Source organism: Notolepis coatsorum (assembly GCF_963971535.1).
Source record: "Notolepis coatsorum genome assembly, chromosome: 11".
Lineage (NCBI taxonomy): Eukaryota > Metazoa > Chordata > Actinopteri > Aulopiformes > Paralepididae > Notolepis > Notolepis coatsorum.
In genome coordinates, this window is record NC_140175.1 from 22842013 (window position 1) to 22857047 (window position 15035).

The window sequence follows — 15035 nt, forward strand, 5'->3', positions numbered from 1 at the left end:
GGGCTAGGAAGTGACTGTGGATTCACGAAAGGGGCTAGGAATAGTGTGTTGAGTGTGTTTACTTTAGACGCTGATATTCTAGATACGGTACTACTAGCTAATCTAATTTGTTGCTAGGTAACACGTTTATTTCCAGTCGCAGTGTTTGCTACTATCAATAGCCGACAAATGAAACGTAGTCGTTTGTCGTCAGGTTGGCGGCGTGTACGAGAGAGAGACAACGTTGCTGCTGACCTGGCCGGGGAGGCGGAGCGGCTGCGCTGCACGGCCTGCTGCAGCTGTTCCGTCACACTCCTGTTCAGCGTCCTCTCCTTCTCCAGCTCCACGCTCAGGTGCACAATCTCGTCCTCCGTCACCACCACCGCCCGCTTCTCTCCCGGCTGCCCGCTCCCGGAGCTCCTCTCCTGGTGGGCCCCCTGCTCCCGCTCCCTGGCCCGGGGGGACGGGTCTGAGCTGGTGAGCAGGTCGCTGGAGAGGGAGCTCCTGTGCAGCAGGAGGCTCTGCAGGTGGGCCATCAGCTCTCGGATCTGCAGCTGGAGCTGAGCCGGGTCCTCAGACGCACCGTAGTGCTCGTAGGCCTGCAGGCTCTTCACGCTCCTCGCCTGGGGAGGGACAGGAGGGAAGAGGTCAATGGTGCATTTATATAGCAGCTTTTATCCAAAGCGCTTTACAATTCTTGTTCCTCACATTTCACCCATTCACCTTTTAAGGCCTTAAATTGAGGATTATGAATTTAAGACTTTTTAATACACAGATACCCTGTACAGGGTTATCCTCTCGTCATGTGTCAGAACGCGAAGCCCGCATAATGGCGCCACACTGTCGGCTGCCTCTCTGTGTGCGCCGGTGATACGCATAAGTTTGTCTCAAGGCTAGACCTGCATGTATCAACAATGCGCATGTCGGTGATTTTATGTTTTGTGCCATTATTACTATCTAAAATGTAATAATTGTGGAATATTACTATAATAAGCTGTATGTGTATGAACCAAGCATCCTATGATCTCACACTCTTAGGAGCAAAACAGAAAAAAGCATTTAATGTAAAAGTATTCTGTATTTTTGTATGACAACTAATAAAGAAACTTGAACTTGAACGTGAAGCCGGTCAGAGAGGCGCTCACCTTGGGCGAGCTGAGCGCGGGGGAGCTGGGGTAGGAGGCGCTAGAGGCCGAGTACAGGTTCTCCGTGGAGGAGAAGGTGGCTTTCAGCAGGGAGGGCAGGCTGGACGCACTGCCACTGGCCTGGGCAACGCCTTCTAGATCTGGGCAACACAGTCCAACAACACAGAGGGGGGTCAAAACGAGAGCAAAAAAAACCAAAGGGCTGATGTTGTTGAACGTGGAGAAGAAGACTCAGTTTGAGCGGTGGAAGAAGATGAGGGATACAGCCTCGTTAAGTGCTCAGCGAGCGGGGGAAGAGGTGAAGCCAAAACATCAGTGTCGACATGCAAGTGAAGAGAAAGACGCTCAGTGGAAAACAACACCGACAAGACTGTTCAAAGTTGTCAGAAATGCCAGGAAAACCCAGGTTAAGACCAGCGGACAGGCTTTGGTTATGAGACCCAAACAGCAAACATTATTTAAAAAGGGGCACTTCACAGAAAAACTCTTTTGCACATAATCTCACACATATCCCAAAAACGATAAACGGTTTTGCACACATACGTTTAGTTCTTGAGTTATTTGAATGTCTTCCAGTGGCCATGACAAGTGATCCTTCCTTGTGCTGCGTAATTACAGCTCAATGAAATGACATAGATGGAAAGAATTGCAATTGACCAGTATCTCAAACTCACTTGATCCCAGGAAAGCAACAGTTGCGATTGCAGGATCAAGAAAAGAGAGCAGAGTTTGGGATAGGTCAATTCTTTCATCTACATCATTCACACGGAGCTGTAAATAATAACACAATGCAAGGAGTGTCTTCCAATGATGACATCACTGAAAGACATGATATTCAACTCTCGATAACTGTAACTAAATGTGCGTTTTGGGATATGCGCGAGATGGCGTGCATAATAAATCAGGCTTGTGGTTCAGTGAAGTGCCTCTTAAAAGATCAGGTTGGATAGTGTTACGGCCGTGTGTTCATCCCTCATGCAGACAGACGGACAGAGACTTTATCCCTGGGTGAGATTAGTGTCATCAGACAGACATGCAGCGTCCGTCTAGCCGTCGTCTACCTGTGCTACGGCTCTCCTCCCTATCGTTCTCACTCTTGCCACTCGTCTCGTAACCCAGGTCCTGCAAATCCACCTGCACGCACTTGTCATCCTGCTCCAGAGGGGGCGCTGGAGGCGATATATATATATACACACACACACGTCGGGTTAATAGGATGTATGGATTATGTTATATGAGATGTTTTTACCACCTTAACAGTATGCACTTCCCCTCTCTTTCAGGATGACGTGACTTCCTTGTCCGTTGCAGCTCGTGTTCAATATCGTTAACGCTGTAAGTGGTATTTTATTGTTCGAATAAGTGTTGAATAGCTCTACATTCCAACATCCATCACTGATTATAGACTGTCTGGTCAGTAATATGGGTCTCCCAGTCCCTCCACTCTACAGTAAACACAGAATAAATGTTGTGGTATAAATCCCTTCCCACTTTATCCAATCAGAAAAAGTGAACCCTAGATATTTTTACTTATCTCTCAAGAAATCCTGCTAAGTCACATTCACTTACTGCACTGTAAGATTATTTTATTTATTTCAAGCACATATTTACCCAAAACTAGTTTTTATTTCAAATCTTTGTCAGACCATTTTTGCAGTATGGAGTTCTCTCTCCTGATTAGATGAAGTGGGAACAGGGTACCAGAAAATGTATTCTCTGTTTACTGCAGAGCAGGAGGGACTGGGGGGAGACCCATGTCGCTGACCAGACACTCTATATCAGTGATGGCTGTCAGAATGTAGATCTATTATTTTAACATGTAGACCACTTTAATTTAACTAAATAAAATACCACTTACAGCACCTTTAAGGTATAATGTCATGGCAGTTTAAACACTGCACACACAGAGCCATTAAGAGTCATTTGTTTACATGCCATCAAATGCAATGGTCATAATGCCATTTTTACTTTTTTACCTTTCAATGCAAAAATAGTTGGATGAAAAATGACTGCTGTCATGCGCAAAAGCACATGCAGCAACTTTGAGATGCAAATTCCAGGTTTTCATAAATGTCTTTTTTGAGAGTCTTTATAATAATTATAACATGACATCAGTTTGACCTCAGTGAACGTTACCTTTCTGTCCGTGTGATGGTTTCTTGGCCGAGTTCTGCAGGGCGATGATCGACTGTGCGGTGGTCAGTTTCTCCCCCAAGTTCTTATAGGCTCTGTTCTTCTCCTTCAGAGCCTTCTGGAGACTCTCCAGCTGGACACGGACATCCTGTGCTGATCCCCTGGGACCACCCTGCACCTCGTCGTCCTTTCTGTGGCCCCTCTCCTGCTCCAGGGCAGCCTGGAGCTCTGCCATCACCTGGGAGCGGTCGCTGAAGGCCTTGAGGAGGAGGCATAGATTGCGGTGGAGCTCCTGGGCGGATGGTTGTCCCTTGGCTCCAGCCCTGGCGTTGGGCTGATTGCTCTGGGCTCTGGTGGACTGCTGGGTGGGTTCCGTCTGGCCTGGTTCTCCCAGCTCAGCCCTCTGCTGCAGGGCTCTCTGCAGTCTGTCTAGCTGCTGCTGCATGGCAGGGTTGGTCGTGGTTGGTTTGCCAGAGGCGAAGATGCCGGGGTTGGCACAATGTGCCGTCAGAGAGGCAATGGCAGCCTCCGCTGCACTTAAACAGTCCGAGAGACGCCTGGTCATCTCCTTCTGACGTAAATTAATATTCCCGCCAGAACTTGACATTTTCCCATGTTGCCTCTTTGATTCTTTTTCTAGCGACCTTCCCTCCGTCTGCCTGCTGCCGTTACCCTCCTGGCCAGCGGAGACAGCGTTGTGGATCTGCAGTGCAGCGATCGCCTCCGCCGCCCTCAGTTTCTCCTGCAGTTCTGCATTGAGCCTACTCTGCTCCCAAAGCGCCTCCTGCAGGGAATCCGCCTGCCGCTGCAACTCGCGGCCGGGTCCCTGGGAACCTTCCGAAACCCCCTCTAGGCCCCTTCCATCCAGGGATGCGTTCACCCTCTGCAGGGCGGCCTCCAGCCTCGCACACAGCTCATGGCAGTCTGCGCGGCCTTCAGGGGCATCGGAGGAGGAGTTGGCACTGAGGGAGGATATGGCCGTCTCGGCCATGTTCAGACACTCCACCAGCTGGCCGTTGAGCTTCTCCTTCTCCTGTAAGTCCTTTTGGAGTTCCACGCATCGTCTCTGGAGCTCTGAGCCCGCAGAGCCCAGGCCTGTCCCAAGCCCCACCTGGCTGTCCAGGTGGCAGGCGGTCAGGTAGGCGATGGTGGACTCCGCGGCCTGTAGGGCCTCTGTGTGCTTGCGGTTAAGCAGGTCCTTCTCGTGGAGCTGGGCCCGGAGCTCGTTCCACTCGGCCAGCTGCTCCTCGAGCCCGGTGATCAGGGCCTCCTTCTCCTGGCACTCCTGGTGGAGAAGCTCCAACTGGATGAGGAGGGCGGCGTCTGCCGGGGTCTGGTCCCGGGTCGGCCACTCCGAGCTCGGGGAAATGATGTAAGTGGAGTCTGGACATGACTGCTGGTCGTCAGACTCGGACACGTGGCCCAGATCCAGGTGTTGAGGTGCAGCGGTTTTCAGACGGTCAGAGGTTTGTTCCGACTGCTGGTTCACCGACTCGCTGCTACCATTGGCCGGCACCGCCCTCCGACTCACAGGGACCGGAAGCCGAGATTTGGTGCTCGCCTGCAAAAAGGCAAAACAGCAGGGCAGATGTTATAAACTGACCACAATCAACCAAGAAATATGCAGCACGTCTTCCTTTCCCCCTGGAAGGACAAAGCTTACCCCGTGTCTTGCGACGTGCTGCCGTGAACTCGTAACGTGCGGCTGGCCTTTGGTTTGGTGACCCTCCGTGTCCTGGGTCACGCTGATGATCAGCTCCGCGTTGAAGCGAGTCTCCCCGTCTGACGTCTCCACAGACTTCCCCTCTAGCTGCTCCTTCAGCAGCCTAATGACCCCACGGTGACCTTTGGCCTCTGCCCTCAGTCTCTCCACCGTCATCCTCAGTTCGGCCTGCCCGTCGCCACTGTCCCCCGAGGCGTCTTCGCTCTCCTTCTCTTTAGACTCGCTGGAATGCTCCTCCTTCAGGAGACCACGCAGCTCCCTGGTCTCAGACCTCAGCCGGAGCAACTCCTCCCTGAAACAACAAGGAGAACTCAAGTCGATTCGCAGTCCGGTCCCAAGAGAACACTGAACAGCTACTTCCACCTGGCAAACAACTACCGACGGATATACTCTGGATTTTCACATGAGCATACACACAAAAGCACCTTGAGTGACACACAATACAGTTTTTTTTACCTTGTATTGTATAGTTTGTATAGATTGTTGTGCATTATGTTTACAAATCTACTACGGTTGAGGAGTCGGGGGGAAAACAAGCAGCCCAATTTTTCTGAATGTATGTACATTTAAAAAAGCGGTGACAATAAAATTATCTGAATATGAATCAGTTGACCTCTTAGAATGAAAATGGCACAGAGGTTGATTGTCGGACGCACCTGAGGTGGGAGGCTGTTGTGGCATCACACTCAGTCACGAGTGTCACCCCATCTCTGCTGCTCTCCTCCAGGTCTCTGCTCCCTCCGGCCAGGGTGTCACTGCCCAGCCTGACAGAGTCTATGGTCTGGCCACTGCATAGACTCACATCGCCTGACTGCTGTCCAGACACCAGTGGAAAGGGGAATGTTTAAAAGGTTAGTGAGAAGTTCCTCTGACTAATAAGACAGACCGAAATCCTCACTGGAGATAAGATCCTAACTGCATTTGCAGGGTATCTGCAGGTTTCAACAAGTTAAATTTAAGATTTTTTAATACCACTTAGAGCAAAGTTTTAATTCTTGCGTGTTCCATACAAGCTCCCGGTAGCCCTGCATAATACAACAACTTGAATACAAAAACGTTTAGAATATTATCTATTATTTCATCTCCCAACAGCCAGGCTGTGCAAATGTAAGACTTTTTAATACCTTTTAAGGCCTTACATTGAGAATTATGAATGAATACTTTTTAATACCCCACAGATACCCTGTATAGGGTTATCCACTTGTCATTTGACAGAACGTGAAGCTAGAAAGGTGCTCAGCTTGGGCTTTCAGCAGGGAGGGCGTTTTAGGTTTTAAGGCCTTAGGTTGAGAATTATGAATTAACTTTTTAAGACTTTTTAATACCCTGCTGATTTAGGATTTGTTTTCTGTAAAGGCAAACATCCTAAATAGGCCCCGAAAGTCATGTAAACTAGGATTAAAAGCTATGCCATGGCACTTAGAAAAACTCTAAGAGCATCACCATCTCATAAATGAACTAACCTTCTTTTATCGATCATGCATTGCCTATATTACTACCTACTATGCTAATATGTCTTTACCACTTACTATGCACTCAAGACTGCAGGACCCAAGTTGCAACACTGTTTGACGAACATTGTTACTCAGCTGAAAGAGTTGCACCCGTCCTGCTGACTGTTGTACAGAACTTGTATGTCGCTTTGGATAAAAGCGTCGGCTACCTTGGGTGGGTTCATGTTTTGTATTGATTTATTTTTAGACTTATTTTTTTTGTCTGTTTATTAAAAAAGAAATGTTTTATCTATATTGTATTCCCTCAAAGTTGTACAGAACTCTTTGAAATAAAAATAATTAAAAGATTAGAATAATTTATTTTTATTTTTAAACGTCAGCTAAATGACAAAATGTAAATGTGAAATGAAGAAGTGTCCCGTCTCACCTGCCCCAGAGGGAAGTCCGTCTGGCTCCCTCTGTCCCGGCGCTGCCTGCTCCCGTTGGCTGCTGCCGCTGCTGCCGCCGCTGCCCGCTGCCCCGGCTTCTCGTCGAGCTGCTAGAGTAATGGGATGGGAGGCGAGCGTGATACACATGGCTTGGTAAAAGAAAATGCAATGAGGGAACAGAATCCATAAAAACACAACAAACGCAACAAAGCAACAAAGCACAGCGACGGCAGAATGGCGTGATGTGTCTATAATGTGGCATGAGGAGGAGGAGGAGGGAGAGACCGATTCATGGAACACAAGAGATAAGAGAACAGGGACGGGTTAGGAGAGGTGACGAGAGAGAGAGAGAAAGAGGAAATGCTTTCTGCTAGACAAACAATGGTTAGACAGAGGAGTAACATACATAACTACAGAGATAAGAGGCATTAGTTGGGGACAGAGGAGGCTAACAGGAGTACAAGGTGAAGATTCAAGGTTTGCGGGTTCAGATGTTAAGAGAGGAGGTAGAGGAGGATGTGACCCCCGGACGATGATCCGGGAAGAACTTAATGTCACACAGAAATATCAAAGATCTAGTCTAAAATTTAGGAGAGTAAGTGTGATGATGGATCTTAGCCTGAATACAGCCCCTTCCAATTGCCCTCTATGTCACTATTATACTACAATGTAATCAGAATGCACGGGGCGGGGGTGTAAATAATAATAATAATAATAATAATACACTTTATTTGTATAGAACCGTTCATACAAGAATTGCAGCCCAAAGTGCTTCACAGCAGTGACATAGACACAAAATACACATAAGGCATAAAATTGGCATAATTATAAACAGGCATAACATTTGCAAGAGAATTTATATTAAAACAGTCTGGAAAATGTAATAGATGTATGCCAGTAAAAAAATAATTTAATTTATTTTAGAAAAAATGTATATGTATTGATTATGATAGATTTGACATTAAAATCTATAAAAGACTATTAGCAGGTGACAAAATCAAAGCAATGCATAAAGTGCAGACATAAAACGAGTATACAAAAAGTTCAATAGTGCAGTGCAATAAAATGCAGTACGTTCTCACTGAAAATAGCAAGAGCTGCCTTGGAATTACCTTTGTAAATTGTCAGATTATGTTGTAGTGATTGTAAAACCACCTGATAAACATCATATCTAAGCATTGTTTTTGAATGTACTGAACAGCAATCGCAGAACCTAGCTAAAAATAACAGAATGAATGTTCATTTTAATTAGCTAAACCCCCTCCACAAGCTGTTCTACTTCTTCCCGGGGAAATAGGGCACTGCGGGTGTCTTTTAAGGCCGCTAACCTGTTTCCCAGGGCTGGTGTCGGCCATGCTGGAGGTGTCTGGCCGCTCCAGCAGCGACAGCCTCGTCTGCAGCTCTCCATTGAGACCCTGCAGTTCTCTGACACACTCCTGCAGCTCAGTGATCTAGTGGACACAGATAATTCACGTAAGAGTCATATATATACACACCACACTGCATTCAGGACAATGGTGATGGTGGACACTGATAGCTAAGTATTGATAATAATAATAAAAATAATAAAAATAATAATAATAAACTTTATTTGTATAGCACCGTTCATACAAGAATTGCAGCCCAAACTAATAAAGAATTTATAAAATAGAAAATAATCATAAAATAGACGACATGCATTCATACTTTATAACAATTGACCTGCGCTACGCATCAATAATATGCTATGAATTAACAAGTTGTTAATACTGTATCCATTAGCTGTATGCTCTATGAATTAACACGTTGTTAATACTGTATCAATTAGCTGTATGCTCTATGAATTAACACGTTGTTAATACTGTATCAATTAGCTGTATGCTCTATGAATTAATAAGTTGTTAATACTGTATCAATTAGCTGTATGCTCTATGAATTAACAAGTTGTTAATATTGTATCCATTAGCTGTATGCTCTATGAATTAATAAGTTGTTAATACTGAATCCATTAGCTGTATACTATAAATTAACAAGTTGTTAAAACTGTATCCATTAACTGTATGCTCTAAAAAACAAAAAAAATCTAACCCCGACTAACCTTAATGTCATGCACTTGTCCTAATAAACTAACCTACACTGTAACACGCAACACTTTGATGAACATTGTTACTCAGCTGATAGAGTTATACCCTTCTTGCTGTCTTGTCGCACAGAACTTGTACGTCGCTTTGGATAAAAGCGTCAGCTAAATGACTAAATGTAAATGTAAATGTCTATGTCGCTTCGACCCCACATACTTGTTTTATATACTGACATAAGATGCAGATAATTCTATCTATAGTTTATTTCCAATCCAAAAGGACTGGAGGAGGGCTAACCTTCTGCCTGAGCTCCTGCACAGAGAGTGCAGACAGACCCTCATCCAGCCTGTCTCCAAAACAGATGCTCATGTAAGACGTCTGGTCTCCGATGAAACTCAGGCTATCACCTGCAACACAGAGGATAGAAGAGTTAGCGCACACCATGACAACAATCAAAAAGGCTCATCACGCATTAAAGTCAATCAAAAGGTACAATACACGACTTGAGGTACCAAACGTAGCAGATTTTTATTTGATTATATCATGGAAGATGGTAGATTAAAATCACATCACAGCCATGCTGGGGAACGAAGGAATGGTCCAGTGAATTTCTCTGGTCTTACCAGTGTCGTTGGTTCCGCCAACCCCTCCCCCTCGGCTCTGGATGGCTCCCAGGCGGGCCTGCAGGGAGGCATTCCAGCGCTGGGCATCCTCCAGCTGATGTCTCGTGCTCTCTAGCTCTCTAGGATCCACCGTGTCCAAACCTACATACATACAACCACATGCAGAGGAGAGGGGGTTATATTAGAGCATCATCTCTGAACTGACACAGACCATCTATGTGCATATTGACTACAGTGTAGTGATGTGTAGGAAGACCATGGCCTGGCGTCTCCCCTACGTGTATCCCACGGTAAGGCGTCACCAACCACACCAACATTTTTATTATAACTATTAAAACTAATATTATTAAAACTATATTTTAGTCACAAACAATGGCCTTCCTGTGTAACAAGCAGCCATGTGATCTGTCCTGTTACAGTTTTACAATAAGAAATTTAAGCATCATCAAAGACCAGGTTTAGCCAAACTAGCCCCCTAACATTAACTTACAACTGAACATACAATGGGGGAAATAAGTATTGAACACATCAGCATTTTGTCCCGTATATATATTTCCAATGTGGCCATTCAAGTGAAATTTTCACCAGACGTTTGTATTAACTCAAGAAATCCAGACAAGAAATCTAAACATTAAAGTCCATATGTAAATAAAGTTATGTGTAATAAAGTGGAATGAAACAGGAAAAAAGTATTGGACACACTAATAAAAAGCAGTACACCACAGCGAGGAAAGGCAAGGAACTAGCTGAAAACCAAAACTACAGTAATTTCCGCACTATAAGCCGCACCTGAATATAAGCCGCAGCAGCTAAATTGAATGATGTGTACATATATAAGCCGCACTGGACTATAAGCTGCAGGTGTTTTAATGTTTAATTACAGTCTTCGCACCAACATTGGGACACAATACTGTTGGACAAATAACAAGAATTAACTCATTTACAAGTTGTATTAAGTTTAGCAAATAAGGAACAGATAAATAACATTTCAATGCAGTTAAAAAAGCAATATTTCGATTTTAACATTTTCGGGTTTGGTCACGTCGAGTCACATATAAGCCGCACCGTTATATAAGCCGCAGGGTAGAAAAATGGGGGGAAAAGGTGCGGCTTATAGTCCGAAAATTACGGTAATTAGGAGGCAACTCTACCTCCTATCTGTGCTAATAATGTCAACTGGGTTAGAATATATTGATGGGCTATAAAATGATATTTTTTGTTACCAAGGTGCCACACAAGAAACATCAAATGATGGGTAAAAGCAAAGAGCTCTCAAGACCTTCACAAACAGATTGTTGCAAATCATGAAAATAGAATTGGCTAAAGACGTATTTCACAACTTCAGAATCTTCCAGTAAGCACCATTGGGGGCATTATCCATAAGTGGAAGCAACATCACTCCATCATCAACCGGCCATGCACAGGTGCTCCTCGCAACATTTCTGATCAGGCAGTCAGAAGGATACTTAGAAGAGTAGCCAGAGAGCCATGGACCACTAGGAAAGAGCTCCAGAAAGACTTGGGAGGCAGCAGGTACAACTGTGACAGAAAGGACCATAGGCAATGCACTCCACGGCCATGGCCTCTGTGCACGCTCAGCCCGCAAGACTCCACTACTGAAAAAAGACATGTTGAAGCTTGTTTAAAGTTTGCCTAACAACATTTGGACACGCCAGTGAATTACTGGGAGCATGTACTCTGGTCAGATGAGACCAAAATGTTACTTTCTGGCTGTCACACAACACACCATGTTTGGAGGAGAAATGGCAGTGCACATTACCCGAATAACACTACCAACAGTGAAGTTTGGAGGTGGAAGTATCATGGTGTGGGGCTGCTTCTCCTCTCCTGGTACTGGCAGACTTCATATCATTGAAGGAACAATGAATGGAGCCATGTACAGAGAGATTCTTGAGATGAACCTGCTGCCATCCACCAGGATGCTGAGGATGACACGTGGGTGGACCTTCCAACATGACAACAATCCAAAGCATACAGCAAAGGAAACTTGGTTGATTTCAGAGAAAGAAAATCAACTTGTTGGAATGGCCCAGTCAATTACCTGACTTAAACCCAATTGAACATTTGTGGAAGCATCTGAAGATCCAGATTCACAAGAGGCCCCCCCGCAATCTTCAAGATTTAAAGATAATCTGTGTAGAGGAATGGGCCAAAATCACACCTGAATACTGCGGGTCAGATTAGTTACATCATACAGAAAGCGTCCTTGGAGCTGTCATTACAAACAAAGGCTTCTCCACAAGTATTGAATTAATTTCAGTTAGTGTGTTCAATACTTTTTTCCTATGTCATTCCACTTTATTACACATAACTTTTTTTATGTATGGACTTTAATGTTTAGATTTTTGATTTTCATTTTGAAAATTTCACTTGAATGGCCACATTGGAAATATATTTACGGGACAAAATGCTGATGTGTTCAATACTTATACTTAATACTTAAGATATCACTTGCAACACATTATGTAACCCCTTACATAAAGGGAGGGGGTCTAAAAGGGGTATTCTGGGTAACAGAACAATAGGTTTGGGTCTCAGTTTTCACGTGTAGGCCTAGTTATCAACATACGAAAAGTGTTAAAATTTTTAGATGCATTTATATCTCATTATAAAAAAGATGTTTCACCAGCCAGACTGAAACACCACACACACACACACGTGTGTACTGTACACACAGAGTCGAGTCACTGGTCATCACATTATATGACCAAGAGATGAGTAAGGGGAACAGTCCTGGATTGCATGTTATTGCAGTACTACATCATGCTTCGAGGCTCATGAAGGCAGAGAATGGGGAGGGAGGGGCAGCACGCCGTCTCCCTTTATAACTAGCCACACCCGTCCTCCGTCATCCGAACGGTACAGAGTGTCAGCCAGAGCTCTTACTTACAGATGACCTATTTATACACCTGGCTAGCGCAGGGGATGAGCCCTCGACACAAACACACACGTGCGTGTGAATATGCACACCCTGGTGTACACAGACACACACACACTCACACACACACAGCTGATGTACTTGTGAGGTTTGGATAGCAACGTGTGCAAACACTGACTCAGCTCACCAACATATGAACCACATCAATCTCTGTGTATCGTCACATCTAAATCAGTAGCGGCATCACTTTAAAATAAGAACTTGGTTCGTTTCTCGTTTCCCTAGTACCCTTTTAATAAAAAGAACATATGGAATAGGCTTGTTTTCCAAGCAACATTTTTATTTTGAAACCATAAGCATAGGAGGAGGGTGCATATGGATGGGTTTTAATTCCATCACCTCCTCTCGTCAGAACAACAGAATTTCACACCTTCCCTCGTTAGACGACGGCATCCTCTCATGTGATTCAATCTCGTCTGTGTGACAGATGGTTTGGTGAACTGGATTAATAGCAGTGAGGGAAGTGACGAGCGCACGCGCACATGCACACACACACACACCAACAACAAAATCTTTTAATAAACTGTGAAAGCAGGCAGGCCGGACGTTAATAAAAGAGAGACAAAGACGTGACAAACAGCGTTCTTTATTCACGTTTTATATATAAAGGACAAGACGTGTCACTAAACAGGTAACATGCAAAATATAATTACAGACAGAATGAAAATGGAAAGAGTTATATCTGCTTAACACATGCAGATGGACAGATGATGATGATGGGAGGGAGAGGGAGAGGGAGAGAGAGAGAGGGAGAGGGAGAAGGAGAGAGAGAGGGCAGTGAACAGACAAACAGAGATTAGGCAAAGCTCCAGATGTGCATGCTGACGACGGGAAACAGGATTATCAGTAGAAGATGTTAGTGGAGCAGACAGGCATTAGACCATGAAGGATGATGAGATTAAGTGATTGAGTGTGCAGCATGTTAGTTGCCCTACGGTGCAGCCGGCACTATGTACTTCCTCACCTATAGACCTCTCATGTGGTCATCCTTTTGATAATGGTGTTTTCATTTCCTGTTTACCAGTAATTTCGTCCTTTTGGGGTGAGGTGACGTTTTACAGGTGGATATGATTTGCTAATTAGCCTATTTTTAAAGAGCCATATCACTAACACTAATGGATGTTGCAATTGATCTCAAATCTCAAACACCGCTCTCTTTTCTTGATCCTCCAATCACAACTGTTGCTTAGTTTGTCCCGAGGGAAGCAACGGCCGTGATTGGAAGAGCAAGAAAAGAGGGCGGGGTTTTACAACCCCCCCACTACGAAAATGCACTTTAGCTGGTGGCGACGGGGCCTGTGCTGCAATGCTAAGACAGTTTTGTCTAGCAGTTTTTCCCTTTCTCTTACATAGGCTCTTCCGAATTCAAAACCCCCTGTCTTATCAGAGAGAAATCAGTATTAGAAGACCTCCTTCGAGGTAAAGAGCCTGTGTGGAACCACAAATGAACCCAGTTTAATAACCCGTTCATTGTCCCATGCTGTGGGAGACGGAGGGAGCCGTCCTCCCTTATTTGGGTAGAAGGATTACAGATCTATTGTTTAATGACCACACCTCCCCCCCTCCTCCTCCTCCACTACAGAGGCGTGTGTACTGCACCTTCTCTGAGCTGGGCTCTGTTTAGTTCTCTCTCCAGGTCGTCCCGGAGCTCCACGTTGAACTTGATGCCTTCCTCCAGCTGCTGCCTGAGGAGCTGCACAGCTGTCAGCTCCAGCTGTAGGGCGTGGAGGCGCTGGGCACTGCAACACACACACACACACACACAACACAACACCACACACAGCATTTCGACTTCAGTGTGAGGCGTATTTACCATTTTCCTCAACCGTTCTCATATCTTTTTTACGGTCTATATCAAACAGATTAGTCATTATTATTTCAAATGGAATGTCTGCTTTTATTTGAAAGTATACAGTATAGAGAGAAAGGAAACATTTGAGACAACGAGAGAGAGAAATACAGAGTAAGGCTATGTGTCCACTCAAAGCCTTTTTTTCAAGGCGGGCCGCTTTGAAAAAAAGAAGAAAAAAAAGCTTCTAGCGTTTTTCTGGGTCTCCCCAGAGCTCGCGCCAGCCGCGGCTCCGCCCCCTTCCTCGATGAGTTACATTGATGTGAGGCGCTCCTTTCCAAAAAAGTTGAACTAGTTTCAACTTTATGAGCTGGGAGCGCTCCGCCAAAAACGCTGCCGTCGAGAGCTCATAAAAAACGCGAGGCGCGGCTCTGGGAAGAGGAGCGCGCCTGACGCTTCTCCAGCATAGAAATGAATGACAGAAAGGAGCTGACAACTCGTAAAACGTCGGCTATGGACACAAGCCCTAAGAGAGGATGACATCATGTGTCACAGGTACAGAGCCCCTCCCCCACCTGTCCTGCTCCTTGATGGTCTTGACCAGGCTGGAGTACAGTTGCTGCTCCACCCTCAGGGCTCTGTTCAGGGCCCCGTGCTCCTGCTGCAGGGCCACCAGGTGGGGTAACACCTGGGGGGGGAGGGAGGGAGGTGGTCACTGTTAATGATGAGGTTTCATTCATCT

The 15035-nt window shown here is 45.3% G+C and overlaps 1 protein-coding gene across 6 annotated transcripts in view; it reads right to left on the reverse strand.

Moving 5' to 3' along the window:
* cdk5rap2 (CDK5 regulatory subunit associated protein 2) overlaps window positions 1-15035 on the reverse strand; it is a 97169-nt gene that overhangs the window by 24392 nt on the left and 57742 nt on the right. For 4 of the 6 annotated variants that reach the window (XM_084325257.1, XM_084325254.1, XM_084325253.1 and 1 more), the window contains exons 24-35: window positions 14869-14981; window positions 14104-14243; window positions 9546-9686; window positions 9220-9329; window positions 8191-8313; window positions 6862-6972; window positions 5637-5794; window positions 4921-5272; window positions 3261-4818; window positions 2186-2293; window positions 1125-1264; window positions 235-602 (exon numbers count right to left, since the gene is read on the reverse strand). In XM_084325257.1, coding sequence (XP_084181383.1) covers window positions 235-602; window positions 1125-1264; window positions 2186-2293; window positions 3261-4818; window positions 4921-5272; window positions 5637-5794; window positions 6862-6972; window positions 8191-8313; window positions 9220-9329; window positions 9546-9686; window positions 14104-14243; window positions 14869-14981 — 3422 coding nt within the window. The remainder of the gene's footprint in view (window positions 1-234; window positions 603-1124; window positions 1265-2185; window positions 2294-3260; window positions 4819-4920; window positions 5273-5636; window positions 5795-6861; window positions 6973-8190; window positions 8314-9219; window positions 9330-9545; window positions 9687-14103; window positions 14244-14868; window positions 14982-15035) is intronic. The other 2 variants (XM_084325255.1, XM_084325256.1) reach the window with 2 other exon arrangements.